We start from the raw sequence: 23,444 nt of genomic DNA, 5'->3' as shown, positions 1-23,444 counted from the left end.
ATTTAAAATTTTCTAATTTGAAATCCTCTGCTTCAAGTTTTTGCTTTATCTCAGTCTCTCTCATAGTTAGACAACCACATATACTTTTATCTATACTAGTACACCAGTACTGGCCTAGTTATACTTTGTCTCTCTCCATCTATGCATTAAGATTTTACTTATTGTTTATGGGTTTGTATTTTTAAAATGAAAATTTTGTAAAAGTTATATAAAGTTTTTTTTTATGATTTGTGTTTTTATATCAAGTCAGCTCTCAAAGGGAATTATTAACTGAGTTTATAGTTGTCTGTTTTAAAATGTCTTAGCTGAAATTCAGAACATAGTTCACATAAAGGAACTCTGCATAATCCAGAAGCACGACCATGTTAACATCATTTTTATAACTTAATACGCCATTGCTTTAACTGAAAACAGTGGAACTAATTGTGGAAGCCTTGTCTTGTCCAGTAAGTACAAATAAATTGAGGTGTAGAATACATTTTTTATCTTTTCTGTTTCCCCAAGTCTTTTATTCCACTGCAGTTTTGACAGCAATGTATTCCTGGCTTTTTCTGAGGTTTATTGTACAAACAGAATACTGAAGGCCATCGCAATACAGCACACTGCTACATAAGGGCTCTTCCGCTCACCTGGAATAAGAGACAAAATTGAATTACTGGCAATGTAACTCTTTTGATGTTGAAAAATGCAATAATGTGAAACAGGAAGACCAGCAAAAGAAACTGAGAATTACAGGAAACCATTTAAAAAGAAATTTTTCTCTGTCCGCCCCCCCTTCCAATATCCAAAGAACAGGGAAGATGTACAAAATATCAATTTCAACCTAATTTTCTTCCTAAACCAGTCCTAGTGAAGATTACAGGAATACCCTACAAATACCCAATCTACATCATTACAGTCCCAAAAATACTCTTCATCTTTTGGAAGCTCTGCAGCAAATGGAATGAAACTAGTGCGGGGGAGGCGGAAGAAGAGAATGCTTTCTTCAGGCCAAGTGTTATAATCTAATGATAGTAAGGGAGTGTAGCTTCAGTGAAGTGAGCTGTTGAATCAAAGGCACCTTGGTTGTGTGTTGCAATCCTTCAGACCCAGGTCTTTCAATAGGTAGTGAAACACAAGTACAGCCTTCCCTTTGCACACAAAAGGATGAATTTGCCATCTGGGAATCTTAACCAATATGCAGTGCCAGTCTCTAAAGCAGTGAAATATAAAATGGCCAAAGCTTCTAAAATACTGGTGTGCTGAAATGATTAGGTATACAAGTATCCTCTCACACATCCATGGCTGTCCAACTTTGAGTAAGAAGTCTTTCCATAGCAATAAACAGTTCATTCACTGTTCCCATAAGTAAGGCTACCACAATTACATTACAAGACATTGTCATCATCTGGCACACATTTAATTAAACTGCAAATAGCTGTGTGAATTAATGCCTGTAATTTCACATCTGGTTAGAATTAATGTTGAGGAAGTCCACCTCCTACAGTTTTACAGTTTTCATATGTTTTATACTTTTGTGCTCTTAATTTTCTTGAAAGAGGCATCCATCATCCATTAGGATTAAACGTCCGTTAGCACCACTTTGCAAATAGGCAACAGCTTGTCTGATTAAAGGTACAGACATAAAAAAGTCTGCTTAAGCACAGGAGGAAGAGTTGCCTTCTACATACATGTAGATTTTTAGTTATCTCTTACAGAAAGAGAAGAAGCTCTAAAATAGTCAGAAGGGGAAAAATTCAAATCACATACTATTTCCTAGAATTTTTTAATCTTCGAACAAGAAGCTCATTTGTAGCTTATTCCAATCATGATAAGGCCGTATAAAATCAACCATATATTTGGATCAAACTAGACGGCAGATTTTGAACATGTGACTAACTTTTGTTTGAACTAATTAAAAACACCATGGGGCTGCTCTGAGGAATGAAAAAGTGGCATTCTGGGAAAGCATGTTCAATGTCTTCCTCTTGTGCCCCTTTTGCAATCAAAATCCCCCTATGCCCTCTCTGCATGTAGCTGCCAGGGAAAGACATATCCAGATGATGAACCCATCTTTTTTCCCTTCCACATGGTGAAAGGCAGAGGGTTAGACTAATAATTAGCAAAACCAAAACTGTGGGAGACAATGAATTGCACCACACCAATTCTGTGTGCTACGAACAGAACTTAATTGGAAAAACTGAAGGTTTCTTCATGGTGAGAATTAGTGCTTAAAATGTTGTGAACCGCCCAGAGAGCTTTGGCTATTGGGTAGTACAGAAATGTAGTGAATAAATAAATAATAAAATATATTGTTCTTCATGTTTATTTATCTGGTGTAACTCCTGCCCTTCCTCCATGGAGCTCCAAGCAACATACACGCACTTCTCCCATTTTAATCGTAGAACAGCCCTGTGAAGTAGATTAGCCTAACAGTGCAATTTTATGCATGTCTACTCAGAAATAAGCTCCACTGATTTAAATGGAACTCACTCCCAGGTAAGTATGCATAGGATTCTAGTCTAAAGCAATTTATTGCTGGACATTTTGTCAGGCAATAGCATATAGGACATTTTTGCTCTTATGTTTATTTATTTATTTTTATTTATTTATTTATTACATTTTTATACCGCCCAATAACCGAAGCTCTCTGGGCGGTTCACAAAAATTAAAACCATAATAAAACAACCAACAGGTTAAAAGCACAAATACAAAATACAGTATAAAAATTATTATATACATTATAATTTGTAATATTAGTAACTTTACATTGACCCTGTTCAAATGACACGCTAAGCCACGGTGGCTAAGCATTTTGAGCTAAACCTTAGGGCATAGTGTGTTGTGTGAACCATTCTTAATCCTGGTGGCAATATAACCACGGTTTAAACATGCTCACTAATCATTTGCTGCAAAAGGATTAGTGGCCTAAACATAACTTAGTAGTGTGTTGTCTGAACAGGATCATTAAGCAATCTGTTCACAGAAGCTGAAATTTTAGAAAATACTTTTTTGACATGATATATATTTGGAAATAATACCACTGGCATTTTGCATTTTATGCATGCTTAGATGTCACTCCCCACCTACACACACATATACACACACTATTTCTTGGTGACAGAACACACAGACTTACCAATCCTGGCACACTTCCAAAATATGCCCAATAATCTGAAAATATATTAAGAAAAAATTAGAAACCATAGACCAATCTGTATTTTAAGTCTGACAACTGTATACAATTTAAATAGGTGATACAGTAGCCATAGATAGGATTATGATGTATGGATTTTGTAAAAATTGTTCTTTCTGCGTTTTGCAGATTGTTAGGTGCCTTTCGTTCCATTGTCTGCTCATTGACAGAATCGTATTCCCCACCCCCCAATTTCCCAAATTTGTGCAAATTCACACACCCCAACACATATACATGTGCATGGTTTAGCCTATGGAGGAAATATGCATTTTTGGCTGGTATTTTTTTTAATTGTATGTATTTTTCTACTACTAAATTTGGGTAAAATTCCATTAAATAAAAAAGTACCAGCCCGCAAATCCATGGAAACCGTGTGACTCAGGAAAAGCCAGTCTACTGCAGAATCCATGTGTTGGGATTCATAGAAATCTGAACTAATTTGATTCTGTTCCGGATTTCTCCGATAACCATGTCTAGGATCCAAAAAGTGACTTTTAAACACGACCAAGGATTCAGGCATGCCTTCTCAAATTTGTTAGTTTCTTTGAAATAAAAAACCCTTGTTATAACTGATTCGCTTGAGTTACAAAAGTAGCTTGCCATGCAACATATTTTGGTTGTGGTGACGGTGTAAATAATAATAATAATAATAATAATAATAATAATAATAATATTTTTCCCCCTAAAATCCTCAAAGACTCCATGGGCATGAAGAAGTAGCTGCACTTTAATAGCCATATAGATAAGATAGGTATTTGCCCCAATATACTAAGGACAACCAGCAAAAAGATCCCTTTCTAATTCTGTTCCTTTTACTATTTCAAGCCACACAGTACAAAGTTTACTCTCTGGCCAGTGTGTGTGTGTGTGTGTTTGGATTGTGAAATTCTTCTTATTGGCATTTGAATCTTCCTAACTTAATGCTATTCATATTGCAATTAATAGAAAAAAATGTGTTTCAATCACCTAACTCTGGGGAGGAAGTGGAAGTTCTGAACTGCTGTTTGGAGACAGTTTTGGAACAGATGAGGAACAAACTGAATACAGATAAAACAGGAGTGTGGCTGGCAAGAGGGTCTGATGGTCTCCGAGGACATTTCAGTTTGTTTGGGATAAGACTGCAGTCTCCTGAAGAAACAGGTTTGCAGTTTGGTGGTTGCTCCTAGATTCATCTAGATCCTCTTGCATATGCAGGTGGTGGTGAAGGACTGTTTATGTTTTGTTTTAAACCAATTTCATCACATAATGCGAACCACATTATTTCCTGGAGAACCACCGTCATTCACATCCAGAACCTTAAGACTGTACAGATTATGTCAATTGTGTACCAGCTTCACTGGCTACCAATTTCTTTCCAAGCTCAATTCAAAGTGCCAGTGTTAGCTTTAAAAGCCCTAAATGGCCTGTGATGATCCTAGGAATTGTTTTGTCTCATGAACCTTCTTGAGAACTTTATTTAGATCCTGAGTTCTCTTACAGTCCCTCTGCTGATGGGCTTCAGCTGGTGAGGGGAAAAGAAAGGGCCTTTTCAACTGTGGCACCCAGATTATGGAATGACCTCCCTGGGAAGAACACTGGCTCCTTGGCTCCTTCATTGCCTGCTTTGAAGTGGCACTTACAACAGTTTTGTTTCAGCAGCCATTTCTTTTTGTTAAGGCCTTTTAGGACTTGTTTTTGCTATTTGCTCTTTTATTAGATTTTAATTGATCAGTAGTTTTGATTATAAGTTATCTTGTGTCTTTGTCACATAGAAAGGTGGGTTAAGACATTTATAATAAATAATAAATTAACCTCTGATTTCCTTTCTCAAATATGAGAGGGAGCAAAATCTCACAGTTGCTTTAAAAGAAGAGTCTCCACTTTATGAAGATGAAAATTAATTGTAATAATGAATTAAACTGTGGTGTTAAGCTTTCAAGGATTAACAATGCTAAGTACAAACATCTTGCGTCAAATAATTACATTTGAAAAGAAAATTAGTACAAGTAATTTGCATATATTTCCCCTTCCCAAAAATTTTAGAAGTCACATACCCAGTTTGATTGTTATCCAGTAATCTGGGAGCCAAGGATCTTATGTATGCACAAGTACATATAAGCAGCAAGATTACTGTCAGTAGACTCTGAAAATTGAAGATTGCAGACTAAAAGAAAAAAGTAATATAAGAGTTACGACTCAGTATTTAAAAGTTCTTGTCCAGTACATCCAGACTCCCTAAATTGCCTAAAAGAGAAACAGATATCTTTCCAAAACAAGGCTGCCTCTACAAGCAGTATAAGGATCAAAAACTAACCTGAAGTTTTAATTTGCAAAACAAACAAAACTGAATGATGAAAAGGCAATCCAAAGCTCTTGACTTTCTGCTTATCACATATTACACAAGTAGCTCATCATTATGGTGGATAGGGTGTATACAGATGGAGGACTTGTACATTTCAAGGAAACTTTGGGGGCATAGCCACACTGCTCTCCCTTTGTCCCTACCAGCGTAGCCTCACCATGGATTCTATTTTTTGGTTACACTTGAGTGTGACAGAACGTTGGAAACTGCCCTTTTTATATAGACATAGGGCATGTAATATCATATTGACTATAGCATCTAACTTACAAGCTTCAACAGATGAAGTTGATGTACCAGAAACAGATGTCAGCTTCTTTTAAATAAAAGAGCGACATCTCATAGTATAAAGAGAAAAGGGTAGCTTATAACAGAGAAAAGGCAGAGCTTACAGCACAGGGATAGGGAATTTCTGCCTTGCAGGGAGTCTCTATGCAGCCTGCCAGCTTCTTGTCTCAGCCTTGCGCCTTCCCCTAGCAACGAAGAACAATTATTTATCAGCAGCTGAGTGAAGGTAAGAGCTGTTTCCTACACAGAAGAGGGGAAGGGCCTGGGCAGGAAGCTACTTACTTCTGAGGCTTCTCCTGGTTACTTCTGAGTAAATATGAAGACGCTTGGTATTTGGAATGCTACTTGAAAGTGCTACTGTATGATTCAGTCCTACTTTATGTGTGATAAGACATGCAAAAGCCTTGGATTGCTTACTTCTGAATAACCTAAAGTGAGTAATAATCACATCTTGAGGCCCTGGTCGCAAATGGAATGCAGCCCCTGAGGTTTTTCCCAAATTGCAATTTGACCCTCAGGTTGAAAAAGGTTCCCCACCTCCGTTTTAGCAGAACATCCCTGCTCTCACTCGCTATGACCAAGATCCAAAGTCATACAACTAGTTCTGTGCACCAAATGGGGGCTTTGAACTTGTATTCTTAAGGAGCAACTCATGCCAAACCACTTTCGGAACTATGGGGAGTTTCAAATGCAATTTGTATAGTTGGATGTTTGCTATTCATAAACAATACAAAAAAGCCAGTGATGAACACAACCCAAATCCCCAGGGTGTACCTAATGTAGCTCTTTCAATGGTGATCCATATATGCACACTTTGAACTCAATCAAATCATGTCAATCCTCCCTCCACCAACTGTTACCTGGTAGCAGCTATTACATGAGGTAATAGGCAGAGGGAGTGAAAGGAGGCAGGGCCTTCAAAAGCTCTACCGATCCATCAGTTTTTTTCCTACTTTAACTATCATCCAGCATCAACTATTCTAGCAGGCTGCAGCAGAAGCTGCCTTGACACCATTACCTGCCTAACGCAGGCTAGCAACTTAATAAGTAAAGGAGGCAAGGGAAGCAGGGTTATTCCATTGGCTCAGCTGAGACCAGAAACATTTGGCTCCTCTTCTGTATGTATCCTAGTTGGCAGTTATAAGAATTATAATTTTAATGGAGAACTAGTGTCTCCTCCCTCCCAATCCTTCCCCCCTATTGTATCATGCTTTTAGAATCTAAGCCTGAAGGCAGGAACTGTCTTACTGGTTTTTGTACACTGCTCTGGGAACCATTTTTTTGGCTGAAAAGGAGGGTAAAAATCTTTCAAATAAAAATCCTATGTAAACAGCAAGCCTTGCTTGTCTGACTTTGATTTCCAGATGTACCTGATGTTACTTATGTATTCCAATTTAAGGAAAGATTCCAATCGATGAGGTGGCTTTATTAAAATAAACCCTCAATGAAATAAGCAGAGTAAACATGCAACATATTGCAATTAATATTTATACAAGCTCTTTTGTACATTATTTCTTACCATAAACTATTTTTTCATGCTATTAGCTATTTTTTTCAAAACAGATCATAAACACATGAGTTAGAACTTCACTTGAAAACTGGAAATAGTGAAGCCAGATATTTCAATGCACATTACAATGAGATGTTGCTTGATACAACTTTACATGAAGCAGAAGAAATGATGCATCTGTATTCCATCTTTTCTCCAAGCAAATCAAATTTAATGAATGTTTCATCATCTCCAAATTGTGAATTGGCAACTTATTCACTACTTCCCAGTTTAGCTTGTGGCAGAGCTGCATTTAAACATGGTCCAAGTCCGACAATCTGTCTACCGCACTGATCTCTATGCATGGGTCCCAACTTGCACTTGACATAGTGGGTTGTGACATATCTGATCACTTGTGTGCACATCTAGTAGAAGCATCAGGACTAAACCACCACATTTAGATGATCATGTGATTTTACAAACTGCTGCTTACCTAAAGCTCTGAGCAGCATCTGCTAAACAATTGGTAGCACATTATATATTTAAATGTTTCTTTATATTTGTTAAAATAACAAATATCTTAGTGTTTTTTGTTATGAAACTCCCAAGAGCTCTTCTTTCTATCTTAAACAGTTCTTTTTGCACTTGCTGAGTTCACCAGTACTTTTCAGTACAAAACTTTAGGATTATAGCCAAAGGCTGCAACACTATGCATGCTCATCTCCACTGAATTCAGAGGAGTGTAAACATGCAATTTTAAGATCAGCTCAAACTAATACACTTGTCAAGTGTAAAATATATCTAGGTATCAATACCACTAGAAGATTCCTAGTTCTATGAAAGTTCTCCCTCAAAAGACAACATCCCGTTCCCCCTTGCTGGGAACCATCTTCCAAAAATATTTGCATGATGCTACCTTGTTTATTATTCAAATCTTGCCCCAAAAGATGCACTTTCCATGAAGCCTTTGGCTTAAAGCAGTTGCCATGCCCTGCTGTAACTAAGCCTGCAATCAAGCCTACACATGTGGAACTGAAACCAGCACATTCCCCCACCCACCCCAGGTTTACCTGTTCCTCCACTTCTGTTGTTTCCCCATGCTGTTTTATTTAGTAAACTTCTTGGGGCAGAGACTTCTCCACTTGAACTCTCAAAAACACCATGCACAGACAACAGAAGGGATGTTTAGACCTTCTGAATTTACAGCACAATCCTATGCATGTTTAGACAGAAAAAAGTCATACAACTCCCAGCATGGCTGTCTGGGGTATGATGGGATTTGTAGGTCTTTCATTCTTTCTAAACATGCATAGGACTGTGCTCTTAGATATTAAGTGTCCAGTAGGGCTACAGTTTTATACACTCATTTGGGAGCAAGCCACACTGTAAATAATAAAACTCCCCTCCACATAAACATGGGAAGGATTGCATTGCACAGATATTTGCATCTACTGATTCTAGCTGCCTTGAGTGCCATTTTATTTAAAACAGAAAGGCAAGACACAAATAATTTTTAAAAAACCATTTAGTGGATACTGCTCAGTACTTTATAGAGACAGCAATTTGCAAAATTATAACAACAGAAGAGGTATAATGTAGACACAGGTATAAGTACTGCATAAAAATGATGTAATTCTACACAATTACTTCAATAAATAAATAAATAAATATTAATGAACTTGCAAAGAATTTCAATGCTGCTCTGGAGTAAAATAAAAAATATCAGGGGGTTCTGAATACCTGAGATTAATATACCAGGTAAGAAAGTAGTATATAAATAACAACGGAGAAGATTTTACTATTAAAAGAAAAAGAAAGCAAAAGAGGTTTCCCACGAGAACTTCGCTATCTTATCCCACGCAGGGGAGGTGATGAAGGGGAAAGGGATGAATTATGACGTCCCTCATGGCCCTAATAGTCTTTTTTAGGCTAGACCCGCTACGGCCGTCCAAGGGAGGTGCTGTATTGGGGAGGGGGCAGGAGGTGGGCAAACGCGTGAAGGAAAAGACAAGGGCGCCCAAACTGAAGCGAGGGAAAACAAAGCCCCCTCCCTCCCTTCCTTCCCTAGGCACCCCCGAACATCGCTCTTACCATAGTTACGCACCGCCGCGAGCCACATCACACTTCCGGTAGCCAAGGGGCGGGACACGGAAGACACGGGCCCCACAGGCGCCTGCTGATTGGGTGAGGTAGAGAAAGACCCCGGATAGGCGCAAGAGAAGACGGGCCCGCTGTTCTGATTGGAGGAGGGGGGTAGGTGGGTGGGATGGGCTAAGCATGAAGGTTGGGGTGTGTGTGTGTGCTGGGATGTTGTTGGCTGAAGAAAATAAAGGAGGAGGGCGCTTTAAAAATATATATTATTTTTAAAGAAGCCGGAAGTGGGATTTTCAGAGGTAGGAAAGTGGCGATCGAGGAAGCGCGTTAATGGAGTAGTGGGGTTGTTCTGCCATTTTAATAGCAGGCGGTGGACTAGCAGGCGGAGAAGTGTCCCCCCCCCCCCGACGGGCTACTTGCACGGGTGTGTGTAGAAGAGGAGGAAGAATTCTATTATACGCTTCTTCCTCGTGTTCCTCCCGTGGCTGGGAGGAGACTGACATTCCCTTGTAGGCAGAGAGGTCGCTTGGAGTTGGTTTGGCATTTGGCAGGGCGGTGCGGTTGGGGTTACTCAGCTCGCCCCTCATGCCTCATCTTGCCGTCTGTGTGTTGTGGTTTCGGGGCAAAATCGCCCCCCCGGTTTCCTCTGGCAAAGACTCGCGTGATGCAGCCGTCGTCAGCACTCGCAATGAAGGCGTTCTCTCTGTAGAGAGGGGGGGTCCCGTGGTGCAGGCTAGGTCATTTTAGACCATGGTCTTAACAGAAGGTCCCTTTAGGGTGCCATATGCATAGGGTTCCTGTATCTTTTAACAGTTGTCTTCAAAAGGGAATTTCAGCCGGGATCAATTGTACGCATGCAGCCCTGGTGAAATTCCCTCTTCATCACAACAGTTAAAGCTCCAGGAGCTCTGCCCAGCACGACCAGATACAAAAGAGGGCAGGGCTACAACTTATTAGATTGTAAGCCTATGCGGCAGGGTCTTGTTATTTACTGTGTTATCTGTACAGCACCATGTACATTGATGGTGCTATATAAATAAATAATAATAATAATAATAATAATACAATTGACACCTGCTGAAATTCCCCTTTCAATACTACTGTTAAAAGATACAGGAGCCCTGTCCTCCTTTCCATATGGTCACCCTATATATGTATTATTTCAGATATGAAGCACGGAACTAACATTTCCCTTCTGCCCTCCCCACCACCATTCCGTGCTTCATAGCTGCGTCTGCCCTGCTGGTTTCTTAGTTTTTTTAAGCACTCAGCACACCCAAAGAAGTACCCTGAGCATGAGCAGTTTTGCATTTCAAACTCACTTAAATCATAACTCCATCACAACAACAAGTAAAATGGAGTTTGCTGCTGCCACTCTGATAACACATTTATGTTGGACTAAGTACTATTTTATTGTAAAAAAAAAAAAAATTAAGTAAAAAACCCTGGAATACTTGTCGTGTATGTGCTTGGTTGGCTTCCCCCCACCCCCCCACTAGAACATACTTCTGAAAATGAGAAAGGTTGTTATGGCAAACAATGCCAGTCTCAGTGGGCTGTGGCATGCCCATGCTGGCCCAGTTGCTGACAGTGGTTCCATTTGCTGCTGTCTCCATCACAAGGTGGTCATTTGGGGGAGAGCTGGACTTTTCCCCACCACTCAGTCCTAGCTGCACTACTGGAGGGGTGACAGATAGTTCTTGTATGGGTGACAGCCTGGATGAATTTATTTATTTTATTTATTTTATAAATTTAAATTCCATGCTTATTCCACGAAGCTCAGGTTTTCAATCTTTTGGGGGTTGGGAGGGGGACATCTGTAATTGATTAATTACAGAACCCAACCCCCATCCATTCACCTCCCCCTGCCTGTCCCCATAAATAGATATTTAAAAATTGTAATGAAGTGAGTTATTGTTGTTCGTAGACTACTCTGTAGAAGCCTGGTTGAAAAATACTACTGTACCTACTATACCACATCAACTCTGGTGTAAAATATCTGTTTCAGTGTATATGATGGTGACCCCTTCCCCCATGAAGTGTTTTATTGTGGGGGCGGGGGTGGAGTATGGTGATTGTGTAATTGAAAGGTATTGTAGATGTTGAACGTATTTGTTCAACAAGATTTTTTTTAATTGAATTAGATTATTGCTTCTTTAGTGAAACAGTTATAGGGCTGAAATATGAATTTCTTTTTTTTAAGATGCATTCCTAGGCACACTTCTTTTGACTAAGTTCAGTTGAACTCAGTCGGTATAGGATTGCATTAGAAATCTTCCTTGTGTTTTTAGAATTTATATGAAATAAAAAGATTTACGTTATTGTTTCCAATAATTAAGAATTACGTTGATTAGACCAGTAAAGTGAGCAAAACACCCCAGGTTCAATCCCTGGCATCTCCAGATAGAATTGGGAAAGGCTCTTGTCTGAAACTGTGGAGAGCCACTGTCAGTCAGTGCACACAATACAGAGTGAGATGGTCTAATGATTTGACTTGTTTATAAGACTGCATCCTATATTCTTTGCTATGTTTAACAATATATTTACAAATACTAAATTACATATCAATATACAGTAGTGAAACAGACCACAAGTATGAATATTTGAAGAATATTGGTCTTAATAGGCATCAATTAATAGGCATCTATTCTCTGCTGTGGCACCCCGGCTGTGGAATGAGCTCCCTAAGGAGGTTCGCTTGGCACCTACATTATATGCTTTTAGACGCCAGGTGAAGACCTTTTTATTCTCCCAACATTTTAACAATCTATAAATTTTAAATAACATGGTTTTAAATTTGTAATTTTGCATTGCTGCTGTTTTATCTGGTTGAGCTTTTATATTGTATTTTATATTATGGTTTTATACTGTTGTATACTGTTGTTTTATACTTTGAATGGTTTTAATTTTTGTGAACCGCCCAGAGAGCTCCGGCTATTGGGCGGTATAGAAATGTAATAAATAAATAAATAAATCAATAAATCTTTTTAATCACAATATTTTTATATAGATTTTGTACACACAACACACCCAATTGCTATTACTTTGTGGAAGTATATATTACATTGTTGTGTTTTGGAAAGTTGCTAGTGTGTGTAATACCCTAGATTTAGGAAAACACTTGATTCTTTTAAGAGTGGCTTGGTATTTGTCCTTCAGTAATAGTAGAAATATTTAAGGAGTATTTGGGATATTAAATATAACATAAAAGTTTTGCTGGTCAGACCAAAGACCTATCTAGTTCAGCATCCTTCATTGGTTAATTTGATTGCTCTGGGAAGTGCACAAGCAGGATATTAAGGCAAAAGTCCTATCCCACTGCTGTTTCCCAAAAATTGGTATTCAGAGACATACTTTGTTTCTGGAGATGGCATATAGCCATCATGCCTAGTAGCTATTGGTAGCCTTACCTTCTATAAATTTGTCTAAACTCATTTTAAAGCCCGTTCACTCATTGGACATCACCACATCCTGTGTTTGTTTAACTAGTTATTATGCACTATGCGAAGATGTACTTCCTTTTGTCTGTCTCGACTCTACTACCATGTGTGTGTGAGAGAGAAAGGGCTTGAAAGGGAGAGAAAAAGGGCAGTGATAGGGGGAAATACGACAGAAAGAGCAAGGCTTGGAGGGGGAGAAGGAGCAAGGTAAAAAGGTATGGAGAGGAGAGAAATAGTGAGGTTAGAGGCTGAGAGGGAGATATAGCAAGACAAAGGTGCATTGGAGAGAGAAAGAGCATGTTCAGAGGCTAGGAGGTGGCGAGGTGGGGGGAACAGTGAGGTAAAGAGGAGTGGGAGAGAAATTCAGAGGTCACAGGCTGGGAGGAAAGAAGAAATAGCAAGCCAAAGGAATAGAGGGAAGAGAAAAAGCGAGGTAAAGGAATTTGGGGGAGGCTAGTGTTTGGGAGTGGAGAAAGAAAGGGGAAAGTTCTGTGTGGAAGCGCCATCCGACTAGCGTTTTATTGCACGCTCGTTACTGGGCACTCATGGAGTTTACTCAGGTCCTTCACATGACGTCGTCTGCCTCCCACGCCCCTTCCCCCCTTCTGGTCTTCCTTGCACGACAAAAAACACACACCTTATTAAGTTCGATGTTTTTTTAAACTCGGAATCGCTGCTCTCTCCTGCTGCATGCAGGAGAAGCAGCACCATTAGAATAGCAGACTCAATGGGCCTCGTGCTTGTTGGATAACTTTTGAAAGAGGAAGTAACTTGAGGAAGGAAAACGGGCGAAGAAGCGAGGTAGGGAGCATGTTAACCCCCTATGTGATGGAGCTTTGGGAAGAAGAAGATTGGTTGGGGCAAGGAACCAACCCTTTCCTTGTCTTCCTGCCTACCAAACAGTTGATGATCAGGGGCAGGTTCAAGATCAGGAGGTAAAAGCTGGTTTTTCGAGGTTTTTTTTTTATTAGAAATTGTTGAAGGGAGCAGGGAGTGGGGAGGTTTGTAGGCACCATTGAGGGCTCTTCCAGGTGACATGGTGCCAATGTGGGGACCCCTTGCCTAGAACTTCATCTTCTCACCATTATTTGCCTCAGTTCTGGAGTGCATATCTGTCCTACCTCTTCCACAGTGAAGACAGATACAAAGAATTTATTCTTGTTTTCTGCAGTCTCGTCCTCAACAGATCTTTAACTCCATTGCCAGCCAATGGTTCAACTGCTTTCCTATCCTATTTTCTGCTCACAGTGTATTTAAATAAAATTGTATCCTTGCTCAAAATCATTTTGTTTGTTTGCCTCCCTTATTGTCTACTTGCATCCATAGATGTTACTGCAATCTGGGCATCCAGGAGTAATGTTGGATCTAAGAGAACTCCTGGGCCCTGTACCTTGTGCTTGACCCAACAACAAGAAGAATGGATGCAAACAATTTTATCTGTGAATATAGAACAAATGTGTTACAGTAGGCTGCTAAGTTTGATGGGAAATGGTTTAATAGACCCTTCAAAACTCAAGAACACCTGTACTGCACAGCATTCAATAGAAAACAATGGTGGCTGAGAAGACAGCTCTCTTTAACACTGCAACATAGCCTTTCAAATAAGTTCTATAATATATTTGGTGAGAGTCATCCTGGGATTTGTGCCATTTTTATTCCTTCATTTTTGCAGGTTTTTTAACTTCAATTCCTCAGTCTTCCTGTGAAGCTGCAGGAGAGCTTGCCTAGGAGTAACCATGTCAATGGCCTATGACAACTATTTATTCCAAGTATCAACAAGGCCAGACCCAGAAGAGTCAGTGGGAATGGTAGAAAAATCCCCTAAAGAGTTCAGGGAACAAATAGGACCCAGCAGTGTCTGGGAGCAGATCATGCTAATTGATTTCCCACCTCAACAGAGGATTAAAGCTACTAGGATATTACTTTAAACAGGTAATAATAAGGGAATGAATACTAGCTCCTTTCCCCACGATCCATACTTCATCCAAATCTAGACAAGAATAGAACACAAATTATTGTGTGGCTAGTTATGTGCATGATAGGAAAGCAATGGTGGTGTAGCTAATGGCTGTCATAAAATCTTGGTCCATGTTTAACAAAGTGTTCTGGGCATGGAAGTCAATGCTGTGTCTGAGACCTCTCTAACTCAGGAATACTCACCATATGGATCCATTTTATCAATGGCTTTATATAAATTGAATATTTGATATAAATTTAAAGTAATCCAGAAGGGTGGCATTCTATTGTCATTGTTTATAAATCCTGTGGGTGTAGGTCTACTGTTTCAAAGGTGCCTTTCAAGCTGTCGCATGACAAGGAATTGGGTGCTGCCACTACCCCCAAATTGTCATCCTCCCTGCTTCATATCCATTTTGGACTAGATTATTGTTGTTGTTGTTGTTGTTGTTGTTGTTGTTGTTGTTGTTGTGTTTTTATAAAGAGATATCACTGGTTTAGGACATTCAGGCCATAGCTAGACCTAAGGTTTATCCCTGGATCGTCCAGGGGTCAAACTTGTTTATCTAGGTGACACACGGGATCCAGTGCTCAGGCAGGGGCGAACCCTGGATGATCCCAGGATAAACCTTAGGTCTAGCTGTGGCCTCAGAAACAGTGTTTATATAAACATTCCAACGGTGTCTATATTTCCTGGTGAGAGGAAAATTTGAATAGCCAAAATAGGAAGGAAAGAAATGTCAACTTGTATTTTGCATTTGAATAAGTATGTGTATTCTCCTCTCACTAAATGAACTCCTAAATTTATCTTCTAAAATATGAGTATAGATTTTATATATTGTGTAATGTATCAGACAGATCTTTATTCAACATATTTTTAGGCTTTTATAACCATGGCTCTCTTCAATAAACCCTTCCAGTTGTTGGTTCAGCACATTAATTCTTAACTGTTCTGGCAAAGAGAATGTTGCCTGTCTTGATGTTGTTAAATTATTTCCTTTGCTTTCATATAAAAAAAAGTTACTTCTTTCCCTATAGAGTTCACAAGGTATATCAAGATTTAGTCCACACTTGAGACTGGTTTAATTTCTACTTTGTTTCTAATTTTAATTACTCTTTCTTCATATAGTCGCAATAAAGCTGAATTGTCAGTTTGAACCGTTAGCTGAAGCTCCAGTTTGAATGTTTAGTTGGAACTTATTTAAAATTACCCAGAAATCCCATGTGGCTATGCGGACAAAGGCCAAATTAAATCCCATCCAATACGCAGAGGAGTACAGGTGGCAGGAAACTGATTATGGCTGAGTTTGTGTCTTCGATAAGTGTTGGCTTCGGTTGCCTTTAGGACATCCAAAGGTTTTTCACTATAAAACATGCTGGAGAATTGAGGTTTACTACTTCCATCTTAGGGGGAGAAATGATCTACATTAGTAATGACTGTTTACAAAAGTATTACCTTAGGTCCATCATCTACTCTCAGAAATGAAAAATGTGCTTCCTTTATTGGAGAAAAAACAAATGACCTGAGAACGTGAAATTTAAACTCCCTCTGAGACATTTTGGCAAAAGAAAGCAGAAAACACAGGAAGACGTAGCTACACAGAACTGTCTGTATGTTGCTTTATTGTTTTGTTGTAATATACATTGTGTATAAGCTTCAGTTAAATGTCTAAATATTGTCAGCATTTTGATAATTGCAGTGCAGATGCTGAGTAGCTACTGATTTGTATGAATTCATTAACAGTGGGATAGAAACATACCTCAAAAATTTAAGTGCTTAACAAATTAAGTGGCGTCCTGTTGCTTGGAAGCATAATAGTTACCCTCCCATCCATCCCCAAAGGGGGATTAGGATGGGGAGGGAGTCTGACCATTTTTGAACATCAGGTGGTTATGTTGGTGCATGCAACAGGAGTATCATTGTTTTTCTATAAATTTATTTTATGGATCAGTCTATATATCTCAGCTGCTGACTTTAGCATAGAAATATAGTTATAGAAACACAAGGCATTACCCAGCCAGAGTTAATAAATGTCAAGTCTGATTGGGTTAGATTCAGATTTAGTCATACTCAGAGTAGGCCCATTGAAACCAGTGGGGTTTAAATTAGTCATGACTGACTTGGAGCTTTTGTCAGAAGAGTTTCTCCCTTGGTGGCTAGTATCACCTTGCTGGCCTCCACTACTAGGATTCTGAGAAGTTGCAGTTAAGCATGCTTGGGGGTCCTTTGAGTAGTGGGAGTTATTTTTCTGCAGGAGTTGGACGTTCTCTGTCATGTGTAGAAGCACTCGTCCCTGCAGACACCCCCAATGCAGATGACCCACCCTTCCCAATTCTGAATCCTCAATGTCACACATACCTGAAGATGAACAATAATATGTATTAGCTGATTATTATTAATAATTATGATTTTTAAGGTGGGTTTTCACTAGGTTTTCAAGCCTAGTGAAATCTCTTTTCAAGCCTAGTGGAGGATGAATGTGAAATCTCTTTTTTTTTTTATTTAGAGGGGTCCCTAGTCCCAAAAGGTTAAGAAACACTGATTTGAAGGATATACAGACAACTGTTGGTGAAGATCTAACAAATGTTATTGGATGGATGCCTAAGGTTGTCAGGTCTCACCCAGAGGTTGCACCTACACCTCTAAATGCTCTAAGGCACCAAGAGAGAATGCAGCAACTGTGTCTCCTGCCCTCTTGCTTTCTTGTGCTGTATTTGCCCAGGAAATGGTGCTGATTCTTGCAATTGTGGCTAGAATGATATCTAAAATTGCTGCCTTGCCATCCTTGCTTCATTTATGGCCTGTTGTGAGTCACACAAAGCCTTGTAGTCTCATAGGAACCGGATATATTGTGCAGATGTAAGAGCACCTCTTGATGTTCTCTCTTACTCACATGCTTCTTGCCATGTGGCATGGTTGGCTTGTATCCATGTGCCATGTGGACAGGATTGGGCTGTCAGTGTAATTGTGCTAGAGTTGTAATACTTTCTTTTTGAGATCTGTACGTTCCCAAAGGATAATGGCTGAGGTCTGAAACACCTGCTGCTGAAACCTATCTCTCAAAGTCACTCTCTCAAAAGGCAGCTCTGCAAGCCAGAAATGAAAAGCTGACGCTGAAATATCAATGACACTCTGTGGAGCAGTGAAGGAAACCTAAGAGTTGGCTTCTGTATTGTGCCTGAGAGCTGTCCAAAGCAGCATACAAAATCATTTGTCGACTAGGTTTTTTTTAAGCTGACTTGTTTATTCATTGGAATTGTGGACGGTCATTGTGCAGGAAGCAGACTCAAACTAATTACACGCCAGCTAACAGCTGATTCTTCCCCAGAAGGAAGCATTGCCTAATAAAGATCATAGATGCCAAACACTAAAGACACAAAGTACTAAAGATGAGCTGCTCAATCGTCAACTGTCTGATGCTCTCAATACAGCCAGTGATGTACAAATTTGGGGTGGAACTCTGTTCTTTCCACCTGCAAGTCAATCTTTGTTCCTTAGTAGTTATATGGTGAGGTGTTGATACGTAATATGTCTCCTCGTGCCCGTAGGAGCAAAACACTGGCCTGCCTATTCCTATAATCAATCAGCTTTCTTAAAATGTTTCTTTGTATTAATCAGGGGGCACAGACTGAGTGGTTTAATTTTCCAGAGATGGCAAATGTATTAAGCTACAGAAGCAGCATTATTTAATCTTTAAAGGCATTCCAGGGTACTCCTTCTGGCTATTACTGGCTCATAGATGCCCTTATTATTGGATAAAAAATGGGTCTGATTTCAGTATCTTCAAAATGAAGTGGTGCTAGTAAATATTTGGTTTTACCAGTCTGGCTTAATTAAACAGTGTTGATAATGTAAAAGGAAACTCCCAAAAGTCATTAATCAACTGACCACCATATCAGACATATTCGAAAGCTTCTTTTAAAAGTTTGTGAACAATTTTAAACATTTTTTCCCTTTAGTGTCAAATATAAGCAAACTGTGTGTAATGTTGTTTTAGGGACAAAGCTGAAAAATGGAAGGAACGTAGGTGATTTTTAAACATATGAACTCCTGGATCATAATATCTAGATGTCTAGTAGACTTTTCCCCATCAAAATCTGACTTGAAAGGACAAAGTGCTTTTGCTACGCTGAATGTCATTTACCTGTATTTTTAAGGAATTCTGCATATACCTGTAATTCAGTTGTAGATTTGGGGTTCTGGCTTTGAGAAGCCCATGCTTGCTTGTTTCTGGATCTCACTCAAGTCTATATTGGATCAGATTGCTAGACTTTATTTATTATAAAATTTATAAATCACTCCATATTAAGAGATTGGAAAGATGTACAGTAAATCAAAATACTAAAGATTACAGTGAAAGCAAATAAAATAGTGGCTGGAGTTTACTCATCAGTCAGGAAATGTTTGTGTGGGAAAAAAGTCTTAAACACCAAAAACAATAGGTGCATGCTTGATCTCAGTTGGAAAGGTATTCCATAGGGTGAGAGAGCTTTAAAGGCTCTTTAGACACTGTGCATATCAATGGCATCATCAGCATGTGCCAAGGCCTAGAAGATTGCTTGCCTTAATCCAGGTGCCAAAGATTGGAGAATGTAGACCACAACACCTTCTAAGACCATCTGTACCAGTGTGGGATGTGGCTTCCAGTGTGAATCAGATCCTTCCCACCATTGATGACTCTAGGGAATCAGTGAAAGTACTTGATCTATGCATCCCTCTACCCTTGGCATGCATTCATGATGATATTATAGCATTCTGGGGCCTAGAAGCCTCTAACAGGCCTAAAATGGACTAGTGTGATGAATCAAAACTGGAGTCCTTATTTTTCATATAGTGTTCAAGCATGGGTTTGTTTTTTGTTTGTTGTTTGCAGTTGATGAATTCCAATTGTGATTTATGTTATGGTCATAAGTCTTTATCCCCTCAGTGTTATCTAAAATGAATTTCCCGTCACCCTCCATTTCTTTAAAAAGTGGATTTACAATGCATCCGTTTCTCTAAATTGATATTTGGCGCTAAAGCTCCCCACGTCTGAAGAGGAGAAAGCTTTTTGACCCAGAGCCAGTGATGAATATGAGCAACAACATGACTGCCTGTGTGCTATCATGCATGTATGTTGTCTGAATTTGTTTTGGGAGGTGTAAGGAGGTGTAAAGCTCCTCCTTGCCTCACTTGTTGATACAAGAAAATATTTAGATGTTTATTTTATTTTTATTCCCAACAGTTATTTGAAACTTGCTCCTTGAAACATGTCATCTAAAGCATACTGACTTTGGTTTGCATGGTCACCTAAGCCACAGTGGCTTGGTTAAGCTACGGTGTGTGCTGGTGCATGCCGGACACCTTACCCACCTTGGCATGGCTTGTCACGTCATCCAAACCCAGGTAGCATGGCTTGTTGGAGGAGGAAACAATCTCCAAATAACTCAACAACAGCCTATGGGTTATTTGAGAATTGTTTCTCCCTTCAGCAACCATGTTGCATAGGTTCAGAGGTCACAATAAGACACTCGCAGGTGGGTAATTAGGCAAATGGAACCCGACATGCACAGTGGTTTAAATAAGGCACTGTGGGTTGTGTAAGATGTGGTGATCATGGAAAACGGACCACTAAATTCTCTTTAAGATTATGAAGGGTGTTCAGGTTATGTGTATTAGTTTTTAAGGTTATACAGGAAAAATAAATGAACTTTAAATTATTTTGTCTCCTTTAAAATTAGAAATATATCCATTCATTTAAATAAATCTGGTGGGGGCCAATTTTATATTCTAAAGCTTGTTGCTTTCCATTGAACTGGGAATATATATGTTATATATTTGCTCTCTTATGCTAACGAATTAGTGACACAGTTGCAAGATTCGCAGTGGCTGCCCAAAAGTTGAGAAGAAGATTCATAGAGGTCAATATGGTGAACTGTAATGATGAAATTTAACATGAAGTTTTAACGTTTCAGTAGTATTAACTTTTATACATTTATGGACCTTTTAATGTAAATTCTTACTGTCTTTTATTTTAATTCTTTGTATTAAAATGAACTTTTACAAATTTTTGGGCACCTTCTAATGAAAACCTTTTTAGTATCTTTTTTTGTATTTTACTTCTTTGCATTGTAGAGTTTTTGTGTTCTTACCTGTATTGCACCTGTAAAGTTGATATGACCATGATGGTTGAAACAACAAATAAGCATTCAGATAAATATTTTAAAAATACTTCTCTTCCTCACCCCATAACAGCTGGATCGAGAATAATGGAGAAGAAAGTGAGCCGAATCTGTGCTGTTTCTGATCCAGGCAGAACATACTTTCTGCAAATAGCTTGGGGAGAAGATTTCGGGACTGGATTTGATGTTATACTCAGTGACGGCCAATCAGCTTGGGCTGGGAGAGGTGAGATATGATAAATTACTTCACAATTTATGTATTTGGTATTTATTACAAAGTGTATAGCCCAACTTTCTGCAACTAGTGTACACAATTATTGGGACATCCCCAAATTCTTCATTGCCATGGCTCAAATGGATAGCAAAAGTTTTAGGGTTTTCTTATATGGATAGCCAGTTAGACAGGTTATCTTCTGCTGAAGATATTTCAAAAGTGTTTTGATGGTTTACAATTTCCATAATATCTTATTTTATATATCCTGTTTAAAATTAATGTGCAACTCTTAACCTGGATGTGCTAATATTTTAAGACTCAGCATTACCTTTTTAACATCTTCCGGTTTCTCAAATTATTCAGGTGGCAATACATTGGAAGTGTTTATACTTGCATAGAGAATCTGTGGAAGAGCCTTTGTGTTTTCTTTAGGTTTTTATTACTGCATATAATCCAAGGACGACAAGGCAAAATTCTTTTAAAACTGAGCGGTGGCTTAATTGTCTTGCTTTGGGGTAATGTGAAAGTGAACAAGAAAAAAATCCTTTCTGTGCACACCTGCACATAAATGGCTTTTCTGGATATATAATCTTAGAGATTAATAAAGGAATTCTATACATGTCTACTCATAATGCAACAGGATGTCTTCCCAAATAAGTGGGTTCTGTGAGGTTTTTGCATCATACCCTGGATTTTAGGCTATAATCTTATGCAGAGTGAGATGCACCCAAAACTGTTGATTTCAATGGGTTTAAATGTGTCTAACTCTGCATAGGATATAACTCTGTTCATATTTCTGTTGCTTTAGAAACTCTAAACTCATTGTTTGGAGGAACATAAGATGAACCCTGCTGGTTTAAACAAAGGCCTATCTAGTCCAGCTTTATATTCCCATAGTAGTCAACCAGATGGGAAGCCCACAAGCAAGACATGAGTGCAAGAGCACCTTCCCACTCGTGTTCCCAGCAACTGGTGCTGAGAGGCATACTGCCTTGGATAATGGAGGTAATATATAGCCATTATGACTAGTAGACACTAATAGCCTCCATGAATTTGCTTTAGTTGGTCGCCATCATTACATCTTGTTGTAGTAAATTCCATAGTTTATGTATTCACTGTGTGAAGAAGTACTTTGTTTTGTCCGTCCTGCTTCTTAAACTATGTATCTCAACAGGTCAGCACCAATACAGACACTGTAAAATGTCTGTTAAGTCAGAGAAAGTATTCAGGGAAGGAATGGCTATATGCTACCTCCTGTATCGGAGGCATCATGTTTATGTTCTCCTGTTGCTGAGGAACATGGAAGGGAAGGTGCTGTTGCACTCATGGCTTGTGGGATTCCTGTGGGCAGATGGTTGGGCACTGTGTGAACAGAATGCTGGACTAGATGGATTCTTGATCTTCTTATCTTCTTCTGCTGAATCTAACAAATCATGGCAAGGCTTCTTGCACTTTTCTGTATTTTGAAGAAATTCTAAATGATTTGATGCTGGTGTTATAGATTTAAAAGTTTAATTGTGACATTAATGTTTTTCAGAACTATTGGTAGATAAAAGTGGTATGTATGAAGCAACAGCAATGCTTGTTTTTTCGAATTGCTTTCACTCTGAATTTTATTTTAATTTTTCCAATTTCACCCTCTTCAGTGTCTGAAGAAGAGATTTCCAAGGAGGCTGTTGACATGGAAATGGAGCGCGAGAAATATATTGAAGAGCTAAGAAAAGTGTTGTTGTTCAGAGAAGGGGTGACGGATATATATAAATTTGATATTTCTAAAGGAGTGGGAAATGGAGAGTGCCTTCATTTTTCTTATGAAAAGAATCTGAAAGACGTTTCTGTAAGTATTGCTGTACTACAGTGTTTTTCCAACCGAGTTCAAGAATAGTAGGCCATAAATCTTCCCATAATAGAGGACACTTCAAAGTCTTTTCTTGAACTGTAGCTTTGAAGAATTCTGTAATGGACAAATATCTAATTTTCAACATATTGTTCAATTACTATTTTTTTACATAGAGAAAAAATTCTGCATATAAAAATGTTTTAAACTACGATCAATATAAATATTTATTTGGTTTTTTTATTCTAAAACTTTGGTAAAGCAGAGAATATACTTTAACTCTTTGTTATTGTTTCCAGCCTGAACAATGAAAATGGTATTTTTGCCCTGAGACGGGCAAACAAAACAAAATTAAATTAATGGTTGCAGCTTAAATGGTTAAGGGTTTTTTTATTTACCCTCCTCAAGGGAATTTAATCTGAAAGAAGTTAACTTAATTTATTGCTTTAGA

At 38.8% G+C, this 23,444-nt stretch overlaps 2 protein-coding genes across 2 annotated transcripts in view; one reads left to right on the top strand and one right to left on the bottom strand.

Annotated features, from left to right (window-relative positions):
- Positions 1 to 84: 84 nt before the first annotated feature.
- TMEM167A (transmembrane protein 167A) lies at positions 85 to 9,449 on the bottom strand. Its single transcript, XM_063128624.1, has 4 exons — positions 9,382 to 9,449; positions 5,209 to 5,318; positions 3,119 to 3,153; positions 85 to 629 (listed from the first exon to the last, which is right to left on the bottom strand). The coding sequence occupies exons 1-4, from the start codon at positions 9,382 to 9,384 to the stop codon at positions 559 to 561; spliced, it is 219 nt and encodes a 72-aa protein (XP_062984694.1). The 5' UTR covers positions 9,385 to 9,449; the 3' UTR covers positions 85 to 558.
- A 156-nt stretch (positions 9,450 to 9,605) lies between these two features.
- XRCC4 (X-ray repair cross complementing 4) overlaps positions 9,606 to 23,444 on the top strand; it is a 139,045-nt gene continuing 125,206 nt past the window's right edge. Inside the window, exons 1-3 of the mRNA XM_063128623.1 lie at positions 9,606 to 9,683; positions 21,016 to 21,168; positions 22,803 to 22,993. Coding sequence (XP_062984693.1) covers positions 21,030 to 21,168; positions 22,803 to 22,993 — 330 coding nt within the window. The 5' untranslated portion in view covers positions 9,606 to 9,683; positions 21,016 to 21,029. The remainder of the gene's footprint in view (positions 9,684 to 21,015; positions 21,169 to 22,802; positions 22,994 to 23,444) is intronic.

The sequence above is a fragment of the Elgaria multicarinata genome, chromosome 6, assembly GCF_023053635.1.
Source record: "Elgaria multicarinata webbii isolate HBS135686 ecotype San Diego chromosome 6, rElgMul1.1.pri, whole genome shotgun sequence".
NCBI lineage: Eukaryota > Metazoa > Chordata > Lepidosauria > Squamata > Anguidae > Elgaria > Elgaria multicarinata.
This window is presented reverse-complemented; position numbering and strand designations above follow the sequence as displayed.

What these genes read in the sequence shown, in the direction of transcription:
- TMEM167A (XM_063128624.1), bottom strand. An exon ending in CTGGATAACAATCAAACTGG is followed by an intron (nt 3,154 to 5,208) that starts GTATGTGACTTC and finishes ATATATTTTCAG; the next exon opens with ATTATTGGGCATATTTTGGA. An exon ending in TTGGAAGTGTGCCAGGATTG is followed by an intron (nt 630 to 3,118) that starts GTAAGTCTGTGT and finishes CTCTTATTCCAG; the next exon opens with GTGAGCGGAAGAGCCCTTAT.